The following is an 18,619-nucleotide window of genomic DNA, read 5'->3' as shown; positions in this document are numbered from 1 at the left end:
CTTCTTGGTCCTGATGCTTTCTGCTCTTTAAACTTTTCTAATATAATACATCATGCCATCTAGCATGCTCTGTCGGGTCACAGTACTGCGGACCATTACTTTCCTGACTCATCTATGGTGACAGCTAGAAATAATGGTACTTCTCATCCTCCCTTTTCACATTTCATCCTCCATGTCATTGGTCCTTCTCTATTATCTCATTTTTAGTAAAATGTCACAGGGTCACAAAGGGATATACTGTCATCAACCCAAGTTCTGGGAAAAGGTAACCCTGTAACAAATTTAAACTGAAACTTTACACGGAATCCAGCTTGATCACTCTGAGAACACCAAGGACCTTGCAAAGGTGGTTACGGAGGTCCCAGAAAGCAGGGGAGGAGGAGGGAGACAACACACAACAAAAGACTAATTCAGTCAGATTTACATGAATGTTCAAAATGTTCTTAATTCTCACTGGACATTTACTGCCTTACTGATGGAGCCAGAAGCTAAACACGGAGACGTAAGAATTCTTACCAACTTTTAGCGGTAGGTTTGTTTCCAACAAAAATCACAGCTTCCTGTTTTAAGTGAAAGACTTCTAGAAGACCTTTTGGGGCCATTCTGCACATGTTACCGATACTAGACAGGTAATCTGGAGGCTTGGAAGTTTTGTTTTATCCATAGAGAATCTGAAGGTGGTGGCTAGCACTGACACTTGAATTCTGTAGATAAAGTTAATTCCTGACAGCCCAGATAGGATTTCTGAAAACCATCAAATCTCTAAGCTATCGTATGCTATTCTTTTTTTTTTTTTAAATAGGAGAAAAGTACCCAAGGTGTGGAGCTTGAATAAGCTGAGGACTCAGAAACAAGGCAGACACCCGAAAAGGAAGCCTCTGATGTTTCTGACCCTACACCAGAGTTAAGCAAGATAGTGAGGACTGCTGCACAAAGCTATGAGCTGTGTGTCTGCCCTGTGGCACCTCAAAGGTAACTTCAGTTGGCCAAAACCAGAGCAGTCGGCTGCCAAACTCAGAGTACAAAGAACACAACACCCGCGCCCCTCGTCACTCACGTTATTAAACGCGACTTTGCCTTCTTGGGTGACGCTAAGATTTCATTAATATGATTACCGGCGGGAGAACAAAAGTCACTGCTTGCTAACGTTGTAGTTGGTTTAAAGGGATCCATGGATTCGTCAAAGTGGTAGGAGCCCTTAGAGGAGAGAGTGGGGGAGTTCTGCAGAGTTGAGTGGCCCCCAAAGGGATTGAAGTTGTGGTGATCCCACTGGCTGGGATCCAGCTTGGCAGATGCCTGGGAGGCAGGAGCACTATGTGCAGCGGGGTCTGCAGGCTGGTCCGTACCTTTGGCGCCTACTGGCTTACTAATGCTATCTTTCTGTGCCTTGGGAGGCAGTTTGCTACCCAGTTTCCTGCCAACCTTCCTTGGAAGGCCTTTCCTGGGCTCTATATTTTCCAGATCTTCTGTGAAATCAAACTCTAGTTTCAGAGGTGAGTTCCTTGACTCCTCCAGCAGCTCAACTCCTGAGTCGTTGGTGTCACTGCTGGGAGTACGCGAGGTTTCCTTCATATCAGGGGGAGATTTCTGGATCCTGGCACCGCCTAGCAAAGCATTTGTGTTCCCATCCATCTCATCGGGACAGAACTGATAGGCTGCCTGGGGGAGAGGTGTGCCCTCCAGGGCAGTATCAGTTTCTAAGAATTCACCAATTGTCTTCTTCCTCAGAGAGACGGGTTTGGGTTTCCTTAGCTTGCTTCTGCTGGGAACAGGCTCTGGACAGGAGCTGCCAGCCTTTAGGTCAGCTTCTGTGGAAGCCTCCAGTGCAACCCCCATGGTGCCTTCGGTCATTGCCTTGTCCAGGATGGCTTCTGGTGCGCTGGAGGGCAAAGCCTCACCCGAGACCACAGTTACACAGCCATAAGCGGCCTTTGTTCCTAGAGCCGCTGGGATATCCGTGGCATTCTTGGTTTCTATTGAAAATGGCCTCACTACTGAAATTTTGCTACTCTCATGTTCAGGTTCTTTGAAATCCTTGGCCGTGTAAGAATCAACAGCCTGCTGTGCTACCTCATTTTCTGAGGTTCTAGAACAAGTCTCAGATGAACATTTTTCAACCACTTCTGCTACCAGCTGTTCATCAGCTTCTTGTGATTCTAAAACAAAACACAAAAGCCATCTATTAAAGACTTATCTTTTTGGCATGGATAAATAATCTCTACTAGCTGAATCCACAGAGACAAGCACCAAGTTCCTCCCTCCTTGCTTTTATTAAGCATCTCTAAGATTCAGCAAGGCCAGCAGAGCAGACTGAAAGGGAACAGCCGGTGCTACCTCTAAAATCAATTTTCCTAGCCCAAACTGTATACGTGTTTCATCCCAGTTATATAAACAATAATTATACCAAACAGAGCTATTCAAGAAAAAGCTAAATAGATCGAGAGACTGTTCTATAGGCTAAAATAACTGGATTGGAAAGAACATTAGATGATGCCAGCTAAGGTAGAGGGGTCAGATCTGGCCGCTGACAGCTTCAGGGTCTGAATGTTAGGCAGGAAGCAGATTTTCATCTTTGGATGGCAAAAACAAGTATTCCCTCTTCCCCAGAATATTGTTTAAATTACTGAACTGTGTTTAAATTACTGAACTGTTTCAAAATTAAATGAAAAACCCACCATGGCCTACCCACGATGGCAACTTCTCTGTAGACTTAAAAAACTAAAACAATCAGGGGTGCTTGGGTGGCTCCGTCAGTTGGGCGTCTGCCTTCAGATCAGGTCGTGATCCCACAGTCCTGAGATCGAGCCCCGCCCGCATCGGGCTCCCTGCTCAGCGGGGAGTCTGCTTCTCCCTCTCCCTCTTTCCCCGCTCATGCTCTCTCTCTCTCAAATAAATAAAAATGTGTGTGTGTTTAAAACAAAAACAAAAAAAACCTTGAAATTAAAAAAAACTAACTTGAAAAATCAGATACAGAAATGGCTTTAAAAACAAATAGTCCTAGGGCACCTAGCTGGCTTAGTCGATAGAGCATGCATGTGACTCTTGATCCCAGGGTTGTGAGTTCAAGCCCCACACTGGGCAGAGGGCTTACTCAAAACAGAAAAATCAACTGGATTTAATAAAACTTAAAAAAATACTGATGTCATTTAAAAACAATAACAAATAATCCTTATTTTACTAAGACACAAATCATACAATAATAAAGTTATTTTTTCTTTCAAAGCTCTGTCACTAAGCTGGGCCAGGTAGTCTCTCAAAGCACCTGTGAAAAATAAAGATCCTCTCTAACTTGGGTTTTATTAGAAGAAATGCTGCAATTAGGAAGGTGTACATGAGGGTATTTCTTTCAAGCACAAACTGAGATCGTGCTTTCCTAACTTCGATACCTGAAATAACAATAGAATAGTAGCAGCAAAAACCAAATAAGCTGGTGTGATCTTGGTATCTCATGATTTTAAGGGGAACTCCAAGATGACCCTCTAATCCTAATACAGGATCAAAAAAATTGAGGACCACGGGAAGAGTTTTTTAAAGCACTCAGATCTATTTTCACATGGCTCCTTTATGACTAGAATTAGGTAGGCAGTGGCTTACAAACTGTTCTGCACAGATGCTTCAGATATTCTACCAATGTCCAACGTCAGTTTTGTTTTCAAATATCCATTTAACTATTATTAATACTGTACTTTTTAAGACGCTCTTAACACATTGTATCTGGGATTTGCTTTAACATACTTCAAAAGAATTTCTTTTTTTTAAAGATTTTATTTATTTGACAGAGAGAGACACAGCGAGAGAGGGAACACAAGCAGGGGGAGTGGGAGAGGGAGAAGCAGGCTCCTGGCTGAGCAGGGAGCCCGATGCGGGGCTTGATCCTAGGACCCTGGGATCATGACCTGAGCTGAAGGCAGACACTAAACGACTGAGCCACCCAGGCGCCCCCAAAAGAATTTCTTTTTAAAAACAGAAAGTAAAGGGGTGCCTGGGTGGCTTAGTCAGTGCCCGACTCTTGATTTTGGCTCAGGTCAAGATCTCAGGGTTGTGAGATCGAGCCCCATGTTGGGCTCTGCGTTGGGCGTGGAAGCCTGCTTAGGATTTTCTCTCCCCCTCTTCCTCTGCCCCTAGGGAGCTTCAAGATGAGGGCTGGTCACCTGAAAGGCCAAGCCAGAATGATGGGGTTGGAACTGTCAGCCCCACCTCACCCTCACCCTCAGGGGAGAAGAGAAGCAGGAAGCGAAGTCTAATCATCAACAGCCAACGATTTAATCAAACATGCCCAAATAATAAAACCTACATAAAAACCCCTAAACAACAGGGTCTGGGGAGCTTACAGGTTGATGACTTCCTCAAAGTGCTGGAAAGGTGGGGCACCAGAGAGGAGAGGGCATGGACTCTCTGCACCTTCACTTCACTTTGTCTTTTGCACCCTGAGTTCTGTGAGTCATCTAAGCAAATTGCCAAACCTGAAGAGGGGGGCTGTGGGAACCCCCCAATTTAAAGCCAGTTGGTCGGAAGTACTGAAATTGTATTTGCAACTGGCATCTGAATGAAGTGAGGGAGGGGAGGCGCACAGTCTTGTAGGAATGAGCACTTGCTTTGTGGGGCCTGTGGAAACTATGGATAGTTAGTGTCAGAAGTCACTGAGCTACCGATGCCAAGTTGGTGTCAGAGAATCTGAGAACATACAAAACAAGAAATTTGTCTTGAAACTGAATATTCAAAGGCACCTGCGAGTTTTTAAAATGATGCTGTTAAACACTGCAATATTATATTTTCCCCCCAAAAAGATTGAAACTCATGAGGAACCACTTCACATACTTTTTCTAAATTTTACACCTGCAAAATTAAGAAATTAGCCAAATTGTGAGATACTCTCAGTAACTCAACTTTGAAACAATTTCCTTATGCTCCTCTTTCAGGCTTCCAGGACAGTTGAGCTAAAGTATATTTTCAGGTACTAAGTGTTTCGAATCCTCATTGGTCACTACTGACTTGTACAAATCAAGGTTTTCTCAATAACATATAACAAACGCAACTGAAATACGCTGATTTAGACCAATTTAGTTATTTTGTATTTTTCAATTTCATAAATCCCATTGTTTTAAAAACTGGTGTTTTGAACCTTTACAACTATAATATATACCACTTCCCACGATCTATCCAGTCTTTTAATAAATAGCTCTATTTGTATTATCCAAGTGATACACATAATAAGGAGATGATCTCATCCTAGTATAAAGTGGCATAACTGAGCACAGAGCAAATGCAATATGGAGAAGAGCTGCAAGAGTATCAAAATTCTGGTGGCTTCGGCAAGAGTAATGAATAGAAGAGAAATATAGAATATTTGAGAAAGAAAATGAGGTAAAATTGATAAGGCTCCGTCTTTGGCTGGCCTGGCCATAGGACTGAAGTCGATGGAGGTATCAAAGATGATTCGTAAGTTTTTAACTTATGGAAAGGCAAGATGTATTACCATCCAGTGATATTCAGGAAATACTAGCAAAAGAGTTTGGGGGCTGTCGGAGTGGGGCCAGGAGTTTGGCTTGGAGATGCTGAGAGCTGTTTGGGCCTTTGAAGTAGAGATGTTGAGTAGGCAGTAAGCTCAGAGAAATATGGGATGCAAATAATACTTGACATAACTGAAGCCAAGGAGGTAGATATGATTCCCTTAAAAGTCACATGGAATACTACATAATTATAAGTTATTTCCATTTTACACTTTCATCGTTGAGCCTCAGCATATTTTAAATCTGAATTTTTAATTTTTTAAAATTTATTTTTATTTTTTTAAGATTTTTATTCATTTATTTGAAAGAGAGAGAGGGAGAGACAGAACATAGGGTGGAAGGCAGAGGGAGAAGCAGGCTCCCAGCTGAGCAGGGAGCCGATGTGGGGCTCAGTCCCAGGACCCTGGAACCATGACCTGAGCCAAAGGCAGATGCTTAACTGACTGAGCCACCCAGGTGCCTCAAATCTGAATTTTTTAATAGTTGGTATCTTTTATTAAAAAAAAAAACAAAACCAAAGCGTATCTAAAAGTGATTAATCCAATTTAAAATAAAACTTCAAGAAAAAAAACTAAGCTCATAGATACAGAGAGCAGATTGGTGGTTGCCAGAGGTGGAAGGTGAGTAAAATGGGTCAAAGGTACAAACTTCCAGGTATAAAATATCTAAGTCATGGTGTTGTAATGTATGGTGTGGTAACTACAGTTAATAACATGGTACTGCATATTTGAAAGTTGCTAAGACAGATCTTAAAAGTTCTCATTATAAGAAAATAAACTTGAGGGGTGCCTGGGTGGCTCAGATGGTTAAGCGTCTGCCTTCAGCTCAGGTCATGATCTCAGGGTCCTGGGATCGAGTCCCACATTGGGCTCCCTGCTCCTTGGGAGCCTGCTTCTCTCTCTCTCTCTGCCTCTCATGAATAAATAAATAAAATCTTTAAAAAAAAAAAAAAAGAAAAGAAACTTGAAGCTATGTATGGTGACAGATGTTAACTGGACTTATTGTGGTGATCACTTTGCAAAATATACAAATATTGAATCATTCATTATGTTATACACCTGAAATTAATGTCAATTATATCTCAATTAAAAAACCTGAATTTTGGGGCGCCTGGGTGGCTCAGCCGGTTAAGCGTCTGCCTTCGGCTCAGGTCATGATCCCAGGGTGCTGGGATCGAGCCCCGCATCAGGCTCCCTGCTCAGCGGGGATCCTGCTTCTCCCTCTCCCTCTGCGTGCCACTCTGCCTACTTGTGCTCTCTCTCTATCTCTCTGTCAAATAAATTAAAATCTTAAAAAAAAAAACCCTGAATTTTAACCATCTTTGTAAATTAAGAGTAATATTATTAATAATGGCATAATAGTTTTATATAATAAAAGTGTCCAAATATTTTAGGGATGCATATTGAAACATATATGACATGATACCTGGAATTTGCTTTAAAAATATTTAAGCAACAAAACAAAAGACAAAGGAAAAATGCTGGAAGCAAGTCCGAGAAAAATCTTGATAATTGTTTCATCTCGGCACTGGGAATATGGAAGTTCTACTTTTCTGTGTGATGTTGGGAGCTGATCACAATAAAATTTGTTTCTTTTCTCTCCCAGTGTCTTCTCCTTGCCATTAACTTGTAAACATTCACCATCAGTCTCCCTCATGGGATCCCTGGGTCCTCACACCCCCAGTCCTCTGTCCCTTCCTACAGGCTTGAGAGAATGTGAGGGGAGGGTGAGGGTACAGACAGGAGAAGAGTGTGACCCACTTCTTGGAACCTCACCATCAACCCCACACTTCCCAAAGACCAAGGGGAAACCTCTAAGAGCCACCTCTCACTTCCCTCTCTCCTAGCTTTTGGTTTCGGCCCTAATCTTCTCTATTAGAAAAGGGCAGGGCATTCCCACCTTCCCTCAGATCTGTGCACTCCTTTTAGATCCTCCCCCCTTGTCCGCATCTCCACCAGCTGCTTTTGCCAAGCTGAGAACCTGAAACTCGAGAGGGAGAGTACATCACAGCATGAGGGGACAGGGCAGGCAGCCTGAAAGCTGGACAAGGAGGGATGACAAAGGAGCAGGATCTCAGTGTTAAGACAGAAGTTCTAATGCTGCCTGGCCGAGTCCCATCCCTGCAGCTCTAGGGATTAAGGAGCTTTGTGGGCTGCATGATAAAGCTTGCCACCCACCCTTGCCACCCACTGGTGGAACAGGGAAGGAAAGCAAATGCCCCTCATCTGAATTCAGCCTGAGCAGACAGGTGGAGGAGCTCTGCCAAGAAGACACCACCCAGGTACCAGGCAGAGTAACTTGCCCAGTCATGCACCCAAGTCACTGAGGACTCCTCCTTGGTCCAGTATCTTCAGTCCCCACTAGAAAGTACTTCCGGTGGGACAGAGCGGGTGGGAGAGGATTGCTCACTGACTTAAGCCAATTGGGGGAGTTGTGAGAATGTAAAACAAGAAAAGAGACCACAAAATTCAAAAAGATATGTCTGAGTAAGATTTGAATGTTACTGAATCTGAATCTGCCAAGTATCCCAGTACCAGCAGGGCCTATGTACCTAGTGCCGCCCTAAAACAGAACATAAACTTCAGGTACCACAGAGCAGAGGTACAATGAATGCCCTTCTTAGCAGGCTCCGGTTCTCGGTCTTCCATCCGTCAGAGCTGCGGCCACAGTCGCCAGCGCTTCCTTTTCATCTGGAAAATTATGTAACTGCCCTACCTCTATTCATCCTTCTATTTTTACAAAAATCCTGTATTCCTTAAAAATCTTCCTCCAGGGTGCTTGAAATGCTCTCTCCCTGAAATGAGTTTGATGAGTTTGGACGATTCTGACAAGCACAGCATTGCCTGGCGGCATCCTGAACACAGACGGTTAGAGATTAGATCAGTAGATGAATTCAAAGCAAACACAGAGGAAATCCAAAAATAGACCAACATTTCCACTTCTGCCACATTTGTTGCTGTTAACACAACCCTTCCTTTCAATTATCAGCCTTCTCTAAATCTAAAAGGCTGTGTGAATCATCCAGGGGTGCTTTAAAACATAGATGCTTTTTATGCTTATTCAGGATATAGACTATGCTCATGTGAAAGATTTTCCCTCCATTTTAAAGTATTTTCAAAAGAAAAGGCACAGAATACCAAAATTTTGAAGACGAGGTAACAGTCTTCAGACATTGTGGTTTGCACTCCAGTATGCTGAAGATATACTGAGTTAGAAGACAAGTTTATGAAAAAGCTTGAAAGCCTCAGAAGGGGGGAAATGCTATTAACATGAAGTATTTTTGAAGCTGAGAAGCGTAGTCACTAACATACACAGGGAACCTACTGGGCTAGCTGCTTTCGTATGTACAATTTAAGAGGAGACAGAACAGACCCATCTGGAAAACAATGTTATATTAACACTTCCGGTTTGGCATTATTCTCAAATATGCTTGCCTTTTTCCCCTCAGATTTTAATTTTTTGGTGAAACATTGTCTGGAAGCTCCTTTTAGATCTGTCCATCAGTTCCTCTCCTTTAGCTACAGAAAGTCCCTTTCACGCGTTCTTAAATACCTGACGTGTAAAGTGAGAAAGCTGCCAAAATTTGAACAGGCCTCCTGTATCATACAGACATACATACTGGCCTCTTTTTAACCTCAAAATCCAGCTCCCCCATCTAAGCTGAAGATACAGGTCTGGCTCTAAGGCCTTAAAACAAAATCTGAGAACCAATACATGAAAATGAACGACCTTTATAGAAATTCAGGAAAGGTTTGCAGATAAATTTTCAGAGGGCCCACAAAGGCCCTGAAACTCAAAGACAAATGATGTCAGAGCATTCTCCAGTGGAGAAAATCCAAGTCTTCTTCATAGCGTGGCATTTAGGAATCACTGCTCTTGAACACTGTTATATCTGGACCACTTTTAGGGTCCTCAAAAGGGCTCCTCTCATTACTTTATAGTTATAACTTTAATTCCCCTTCAATCACTACACTGAGGTTTAAAAAGTCTTCAGCTACCGCAGGGAAAAAATCTTAACATCTAAGAATAAAGCTTGTCACCTCTGAGAACGTTCAAAAGGGATGTGTTGCAAGCGCTGTTTTAAGCACTTTTAAGTGTGGACTAAATCTTTGAGAGGGAACATTCACTAAAACATAAATTCAAATAGGTTTCGTTTAAACCCAATTCAGTCCCCTTACTTTGTTCATGTTGACATCAAGACTGGACTGAAGGGACACTAAGCATCAAGTGGGAGTGGGTAGGGGTAAATGGTCTCGCCAGTACCCCGGTGTGGCAGGAACGGAGACTGGACAGACTACCCCGGGGAAGAGAATCAAACCCCAGGAACAAACTGGAGTAAATATTTTCCTTCTCTGGACGGTGGTCAAGGTTTTGTTGTGCAGAGCGCAGGATAAGGTCAAGAGACGCCCAAAATTTGGCCTTAGTCTGCAGACTTCCGGGGAGCTCTTCTCTAATAACTGCAGGATATTTAGAGAACATCAATTTGAAGGGGGATACACACTGCTGGCCTGCCCCGTGACCCTGGCCACTTGGAGGTCAGGTGTTGTGAAGCCCTGGTAGACAGCAGAGAGGCAGCCACCCATGAGGCCTGGTGTCGACCGGGAAAACAATGAGAGGGAAGAAAAAGGAGGAAGCGGCACTGACTACAGTGTCAGGCACAGTGACTGAGCATTTTACACACAAGAACTCATACAATCAAAAGGAGGATTAAAGAGAACACACAGACAGAATCTCCTGTCTTAAGGAATCTCAGAATGGGAGGCAGCAAGCAGTTTTAGTGAGCAACCAGACCATAAATCCTCCTCCCCATTTCCCACTTAAAAAAAAAAAAAGTACCATCCCTGGTGCTTTCCACTGAACCACTGAAATTAAGAGTAAGTTCTATATGATAAAGGCTACAAGCACGCAAGCAAGCATTTTTTTTTAAGTGGCCAAAACATTTTTGAAAAATATGCTCACTTTCACACAATTAATAAGCAGGATACCATTTTTAACCCATCCGATTTATAAAAATTAAAATATTGATACCCAGTAACAGCTGCTAGATAAGAGGGCCAGTAGGCACTCTCCATACATTTCGTGGGTAAATCCGTTGGGGGGTCTTTCAGAGTATTTAGCAATACCTATCAGAATCCAAAATGAATAGATTCTTTATTTCATCAATGCCACTGCTAGGAATTTATTTTAATTATGCCCACAAAGAGGGCCCTACACAGATATGTATAAGGATGAAAATGTTCACTGAAGTGTTGGTTCCTACACACTGATTTTGGGCAATTATAAAGTATCACAGAGGACTGAAAGATCACTAAATATGCAACATTACACCAGAATACTATTGGGTGTTAAACCAAAAAGTAGATCTGTATGTGCTAACGGGATAGGATCTCCAAGACATGTTTATATGGAAAAAGAAAGGGGAAGAACAGTGTTTAAAAAAACAGTTATATGGTTATTCAATTAAAACATATAAAGACATAAAACTTATATTCTGAGGCCCAGAATCCTTAGTAAGCACAAAAATCTCTTACCCAAACTTAACCCCCTTTTACCCATTTCTCTTTTGTCTCCATTTCACCATAGGATTCCTATTTCCAACCCCAACCAGCTCCCCCTCTCCTTCTCCTCCCAAGACAGAGGGGTGGAATTCATTGTAAAAAGCTATTTTTGAAGTGTCTCCCTCCTGAAAATTTTTTCTTAATTACAATATTGTTGTAACTGCTTGACACTCTAGATATATTACTTTATTTAATTCTCACAACAACCCTGTGACCTGTTTTTTTAATCCCATCTCACAGATGAAGAAATCAGGGCTTAGAACGGTTAACACACACACACACACACACACACACACACACACCCTCGCACAAAGGGAGGTGGAGGGAGAGGGGAAGGCAGTTGGATTCTAGTTTGAGGCACAGGCAGGCCATGGTTCAACCATGCAGACAGTCCCCCAATTAATTTCAGAGCTATCTTCATTATCTAATTTCTCTTCATTCATGGGAAACCCCAAGTGGGATCACAAGCCAAGAAAGAAAGGGTCCAGAGTGGGGGTTCAACGCAATGGTGGGACACAAATATATTGATTATGTTGTCAAATCCACTGAGGGGTGGGCATCTGAGAGTCGGAAAGCAGAGGGACAGTCTCTAGTAACAAAGTACAAGTGCTATACTTCTGAGTGCTCAGAAGTGAGATATAGAATTAATATGACCATGTTGGAATACACATCTCAAATACATGGAACTACTCCTACCTACTGCTCTAGTCTATCCTCATTGGTGGAGACAATCCCACAGTTGTACAATCTCCCATCTCATAACTGGGAAGCCTCAATCTATACAACTATAGAGTAGGACCCCTGGTTACCAAGGCCCTGGCCTGGATTTCTGAACTCAAGCCCAAAATGCAGGTCTTTGCTACTCAGGGCCACATAAATGATATGCAGAGAATAACACAAACTTGGAAGGCCCAGCAATGACAGTGAAGTTTTATAAATGCACAACAGCAACTGACTACAAGCCGCAGTACTAAGATATTCTACATAAAGATCCAAACCAGATGTTCAATGTCACCACTCCCTAATTAATTTAAACCATTTGCTTCATCAGGACTTGAAGCCCTAAAATCAAATCACAAAATATTTTCTAAGATAATCATCTAACCAACTAAGCACAGGCCCTTACGACCTGCAGCATACACTGTACTAGGCATAAAGAGACCACAAGATAAGTGCATGGGGCTTACAATCCAGTTAAGGAAAACATGAGCCACACTCAGAGCCCCTTCAGAGAACAATCACGTGCTGAACAGTGAGGGAAAAACTACCACCTTCTCATACGATGGCCACCCCACATGTTTTACACAGAAAACAGCAGTGCTGCTGGACTTCTGATTTTAGAGTGTCAGTTTCTTATATCACCAACTTCTCTTCCCTTTCTAAAGGAGTGATTCCTTCTTTGAATTTGCCTTCATATTCAGAAAAGAGAACTTTCTAGAGCATTATATGAAATAATTCTTTATTTTTAAAAGCTGACTAGGGGCGCCTGGGTGGCTGTCGTTAAGCGTCTGCCTTCGGCTCAGGTCATGGTCCCAGGGTCCTGGGATCGAGCCCCGCATCGGGCTCCCTGCTCAGCGGGAAGCCTGCTTCTCCCTCTCCTACTCCCCCTGCTTGTGTTCCCTCTCTCGCTATGTTTCTCTGTCAAATAAATAAAATCTTAAAAAAAATAAAAATAAAAAAAAAATAAAAAGCTGACTAAGTTGCATTTTAAGAGAACCCTGGCGGGGGGCGCTGTAGAGGGAGAGGGGAGAGAGAGACTCTTAAGCAGGCGTGGGCCCAGCACATGAGCCCGACAGAGGGCCCAATCTCACTACCCTGAGATCATGACCTGAGCCAAAATCAAGAGGTGAACACCTAACCGACTGAGCCACCGAGGCGCCCCAAGAGAACCTTCATTACTGACTTAGACACAAGCTGGGAGGAGGTGGGATGAACGAATACAGTGCATCTAAGGTATGGATTACAGGAGAGCTTAGGAAATCAGTGACTGGACCAAGCTTCAGCACTTCCTAGGGAAAGTAAACAGCTGTTCTCAGTGCTGGCTGAGAGGAGAATGGGTCAGAGCCCACAACTGATTTCCTAATGGGGCAGTGATGTCCTCTGACCCAGACAGTGTAGGATCTATTTGTTCTACTACTCCTCAGGAAGCAGGCAGAAATAGGCCCCCAAATCACTTCAAGTCCCCCTCGAACCCAAACTTAGTTCATATTCCTTTGGTAACAAGGGCAGCAATCATTCCCCCTGAAATGCAACTGACAAAGGAGGAACACAGTACAAACTCTAAATTGTAAACAGTGGTAAAACATGGTTATGTTTTCTTAGAACTAAGAATTTAGAACAAATAAAATACTTCTCACTTATTTGATCCTCAAAATATTACCTAACTTGATCCTCAAATCTACCCTGTAAAAAAGGCACAGCAGGGCTTATTAATTCCATTTAAAAATGAGACACTGTATGTTAACAAGTTAGATAACTTAGATAAAGTAGACAAATTCCTAGAAAGACACAAACTACTGAATCTGACTCAAGAGGAAATGGAAAATCTGAATAGATCTAAAGCAGGGACAGAGAATGAATCAGTTAATTAAAAACTCCCTCCACACACACACACACACACACACACACACACACACACACAGACTTGGATCAGATTGGTAAATTCTACCAAATACTTAAAGAAGAATTAATATTGGGCGCCTGGGTGGCTCAGTCAGTTAAGCGTCTGCCTTCGGCTCAGGTCATGATCCCAGAGTCCTGGGATTGAGCCCCACATTGGGCTCCCTGCTCAGCAGGGAGTCTGCTTCTCCCTCTGCCCCTCTTCTGGCTCATGCTCTCGCTCTCAAATAAATAAATAAAATCTTTAAAAAAATAAAGAAGAATTAATATCAATTCCTCACAAACGCTTAACGAAAAATATGAGGGGGAAAAACGTCCCAATTCATTCTATCAGGCCAGTATTACCCTGATACCAAACCCAAAGCTATCACAAGAGAGATAGAAACTACAGACCAATATCTCCTATTGAAAATAGAAGCAAAAATCCTCAACAAAATACTATCAAACTGATTCCACCAACACATAAGGATTATGCATCATGAACAGTGGGATTTATCTGAGGAATGCAAGGTTGGTTTAACATCTGAAAATCATTTAGGGTAATACATCATAGCAACAGAATGGAAGACAAAACACACATTATCATCTCAACATAGACAGAAAAAGAATTTGACAAAACCCCACATCCTTTCATGACCAAAAACACCCAACAAACTACGCACAGAAGGGAACTTCCTCAACTTGATAAAGAACAACCATGAAAACCTACAACTAATGTCATACTTAATGGTAAAAGATTGATGCTTTCCCCTTAAGATCAAGAACAAGACATGAATATCAGCTTTTGCTATTTCTATTCAAAATTACATGAGAAGGCCTAGCCAGATCAATTAGGCAAGGAAAAGAAATAAAAGGCATCTAGATTGGAAAGGAAAAAGTAAAAACTATCTCTATTTGCAGATGAAATGTGCAACTATTATAACTAATGAATTGAGCAAATTTGCAGAATACAAGATCAATGTGCAAAAATGAATTGTATTTCTACACACATGAAATGAAAAATCCAAAAAAGAAATTAAGAAAACAATTCTATTTATCATAGTATCAAAAAGAATAAAATACTTAAAAATAACAAAAGAAGGGTGAGACTTGTCCTCCAGAAACTATAAAACATCATTTGAAGAAATTAAAAATCTTAAATAATGGAAAGACATCCTATATTCAGGATTGAAAAATCTGATATTGTTAACATGACAGTACTCCCCAAATTTATCTACAGATTGAATACAATCTGTATGAAAACCCCAGCTGGCTTCTTTGCAAAAATCAGTAAGATGATCCTAAAATTCAACATGTGAAGAACCCAGAGTAACTAAACAATCAAAAAAATAAAGTTGGAGGACTCATATTTCTTGATTTCAAAACTTACTACAAAGCTACCATAATCAAGACAGTGTAGGATAAACATAAGGAAAGGTATATAGATCAATAAAACAATTAAAAGTTCAGAAACCAACCCTTACATCTATGATCAATTGGCTTTTGACAAGGTTTGTACAAGGGTACAAAATTAATTCAAACAGTCTTCAACAAATGGTGCTGGGACAACTAACTGGACATCTACATGCAAAAGAAAGAAGATGCATCATTTCCTCACAACATATATAAAGATTAACTCAAAATCAATCATAGACCTAAATGTAAGAGCTTAAACTGTAAAATTCTTAGAAGAAAACATAGGAGTAAATCTTTGTGACCATGGGTTAAAAGGCAAAGCCTTCTTGGATATGACACAAGGGACAAAAGAAAAAGTAGAAAACTGAATATCAAAATTAAAAACTTTTACACATCAAATGATGTCATCAAAAAAGTGAAAAGAGGGGCTCCTGGGTGGCTCAGTCAGTTAGGCATCCAACTCTGATTTTGGCTTGGGTCATGAGATCAATCGGCATTGGGCATGGAGCCTGCTTAAGATTCTCTCTCTCCCTCTCCCTCTGCCCCTTTGCCCCCCCAAAAAAAGAAAGTGAAAAGACAACCCCCAGAATGGGAGGAACTATTTACAATCACATATCAAATAAGGGACTCATATCTAGAATAAAGTACTCTTACAACTCAATATAAAAAGATAAATAACCCAGTTAAAAAGTAGGCAAAGAATCTGTATAAACATTTTGCTACAGAAGATATACAAACAGCCAACAAGTATATGAAAAGATGCTCAATACTGTTGGATATTAGGGAAATGCAAATCAAAACCAGGAGAGGCCAGGTATCATACCTAGTAAGATGGCTAAAATCAGACAGATAATAAGTATTGGTGAGGATGTGGAGAAATTGAAACCCTCACACACACTTGGTAGGAATGTAAAATGGTGCAGCCACTTTGGAAAAGAGTTTGACAGTTCCTCAAAGTGTTAGAAACAGAGTTACCGTATGACCCAGTAATTCCACTAGCTATATACCCAAGAGAAATGAAAACATATGTCCACACAAAAACCTGAACAGGAAGTGTTCATAGCAGCATGAATCACAATAGCCCCAAAGCGGAAATAACCCTAATGTCCATCAACTGAACAAAATATGGCATATCCATGTAGGAGTTATTAACTGACAATGAAAACGAATGAAGTACTGATACATGCTACAACATGGATGTGAACAGAGGAAGTCACAAAAGACTACAGACTGTATAGTTCTATTTATATAAAATGTCCAGAATAAGCAAATCTATTGAGACACAAAGTAGATTATCAGTTACCTAGGACTAGGGGGTGGAATGGCAAAGGAATGCTAATGGGTTCAGAGTTTCTTTGGGGGTGATAAACTGTTCTAAAAATTGGAGGGAGGCAATAGCTGTACAACTCTGTTAATATACTAAACATCACTGAATCCTAGACCGTTAAAATGGGTGAACTGTATGGCATGTGAATGAGATCTCAATAAAACTGTTAAAAAAGAAAAAAGGATATAGCTCAAAGGCTCAGAGCAGGAGCACTGTCCTGCAATTCCTAATAAAATGTTCTACTATACCACAGACTTGCATTTCAGAAAATGCTTTAAACAGTCTCTTATACATATCACTTGTAGGGACACATATTTCAGAGAGGTGGTAGGTCTCACCATCACATCAACTTGGGATTTTAAATTTCTCTTGAGGAAACCTACAATGTGCTAGATAGATTCTATTTACAGAAAAAGGTGAAAAATGACATCACTCCTCTCGCCTACAACAGATCCAGCGCATATAGGAACCATCCCAGAGACAGGACAATTAGCAAGCTCAAAAAAAAAAAAAAAAATCGCTTTTGGCTTTGTTCTTGTTTGGGGAGGGGAAGTTGTTTTTTTCAATGCTAATTTTTAACATTTGCCTTCTTCCCAAGACCTCCCTCACATATTCCCTTGTTAAAACTATCTCTTTGCTGCTCAAACTTCTGGAGAAGCCAAGGAGGCCAAGAAGCCTGGGAACCAGAAACCAGCTAGCTTCCTCCAGACTGCGCTCTGTGGGAGCCCTACGCCCTAGTCCCCAGAGCAGAACCCGAGCACCCAAAGCAGAGCTGATATTCAATCAGTGCCCGCCCACTGCTGGGCCAATGTCTGACACATAAAGGACTTCTTTCTCAACTGATTATCTTTTATATACAGAAAAAGTACATCTAAGTAGTGGTAAAGCTGTGCAGCTCTAAACCAGCAGCTGTAAAAGATTAACATTTGTTCTTCATCTGACCCTTTCCCTTTGAAGAGCTCTCGTCCCTCAAAGGTATGGCTTGGTCTTACCCTCCCACCCCCTACTCTCCCCGTTTTTGAATCAGGGCTTCAGGAGGGAAACAAGTGTGATTGTGGCACTTGGGCCACCCCTTCCTGCTAAAGTGATCTGACCTGAGGAGACTGTTAATAAGGTACATATTAGCATTTAGGCAAGTGTCCAAAATTTGAGGGTTTTTTTTTTTTCAGTTTCACGTCTGAATTCCCAGTCCTTCTGATTACCCCGAAGCTGAAATATATTTTATATATGTACATTCTCAGCCACTTAGTCAAGGGCACAAGCCTTAAAAATGGAGTAGAAGTGGACATGATGTATTGCCCAGGGGAGGGACAACAATACAAGCAGGCCTTTTCCAGGAACGCTGGGTAGAACCTCAGGATACTGGCTGCAAAGCTCACATTCTCCTGACAACCACTGGGGCCCCAGGTCACCCAGAAGCATGAGAATAAGGAGGGGATTCCAAGTGGGTGAGTCAAGGCAGGAAAATGCAGAACATCCTCTTAGGTATGCCATAATTTTCAGATGTCACTACTTAAAGCAGAAAAATATCAACACCCAACACCCCCCACCCACACACACACACTCCTAACCAAACCCAGACGGCAACAAACTGTCCAAACTTCCTCCTCCTTGCCCTCCAAAAAAAAAAAAAATTTTTTTTTTTTAACCAAATAAAGCACTACTCAGGAGCTGGGAGGGACAGGGAAGGGGGCAGGGGCAAGTTTAGTTGTTTTTGTTAAGAGCCAAGACGCCAGATGCCATTTTTCCTGAGATAAGCTTCTAACTCCTGACAGAGGCTCACTGCAAAATATAAGACTCCATAGGTAAAGAATAATCTGGAAAGCCACTTGATAAGCTGAAAAAGCTTATACTAAGGATGAAGAAAATATTTCAGGGGCGCCTGGGTGGCTCAGTTGGTTAGGCGACTGCCTTCGGCTCAGGTCATGATCCTGGAGTCCCGGGATCGAGTCCCGCATCGGGCTTCCTGCTCGGCAGGGAGTCTGCTTCTCCCTCTGACCCTCCCCTCTCTCATGTGCTCTCTCTCATTCTCTCTCTCTCAAATAAATAAATAAAATCTTTAAAAAAAAAAAAGAAAATATTTCAAATCTCCAAACCAGCATGTTATGCTATTTTACTTAAAAAGAGACCCAAACCCTGTTCTCTGAAGGCCAAGACGGTAAGAGGGAGGGCTCCCCCAATCATGAGGGTCTGCCCACCAACCAGCCAGA

The 18,619-nt window shown here is 41.8% G+C and overlaps 1 protein-coding gene across 11 annotated transcripts in view; it reads right to left on the bottom strand.

Moving 5' to 3' along the window:
* TACC1 (transforming acidic coiled-coil containing protein 1) overlaps positions 1–18,619 on the bottom strand; it is a 117,631-nt gene that overhangs the window by 30,016 nt on the left and 68,996 nt on the right. For 8 of the 11 annotated variants that reach the window (XM_081809313.1, XM_081809304.1, XM_081809310.1 and 5 more), the window contains one exon: positions 1,058–2,156. The exons of the other annotated variants lie outside the window; for them this stretch is intronic. In XM_081809313.1, the coding sequence (XP_081665439.1) occupies positions 1,058–1,851 (794 nt within the window). In that variant the 5' untranslated portion in view covers positions 1,852–2,156. The remainder of the gene's footprint in view (positions 1–1,057; positions 2,157–18,619) is intronic. 11 annotated transcript variants of the gene reach the window in all.

This window comes from Leptonychotes weddellii, chromosome 2, assembly GCF_054177405.1.
Source record: "Leptonychotes weddellii isolate Sample4059 chromosome 2, ASM5417740v2, whole genome shotgun sequence".
In the NCBI taxonomy this organism is placed as follows: Eukaryota; Metazoa; Chordata; class Mammalia; order Carnivora; family Phocidae; genus Leptonychotes; species Leptonychotes weddellii.
This window is presented reverse-complemented; position numbering and strand designations above follow the sequence as displayed.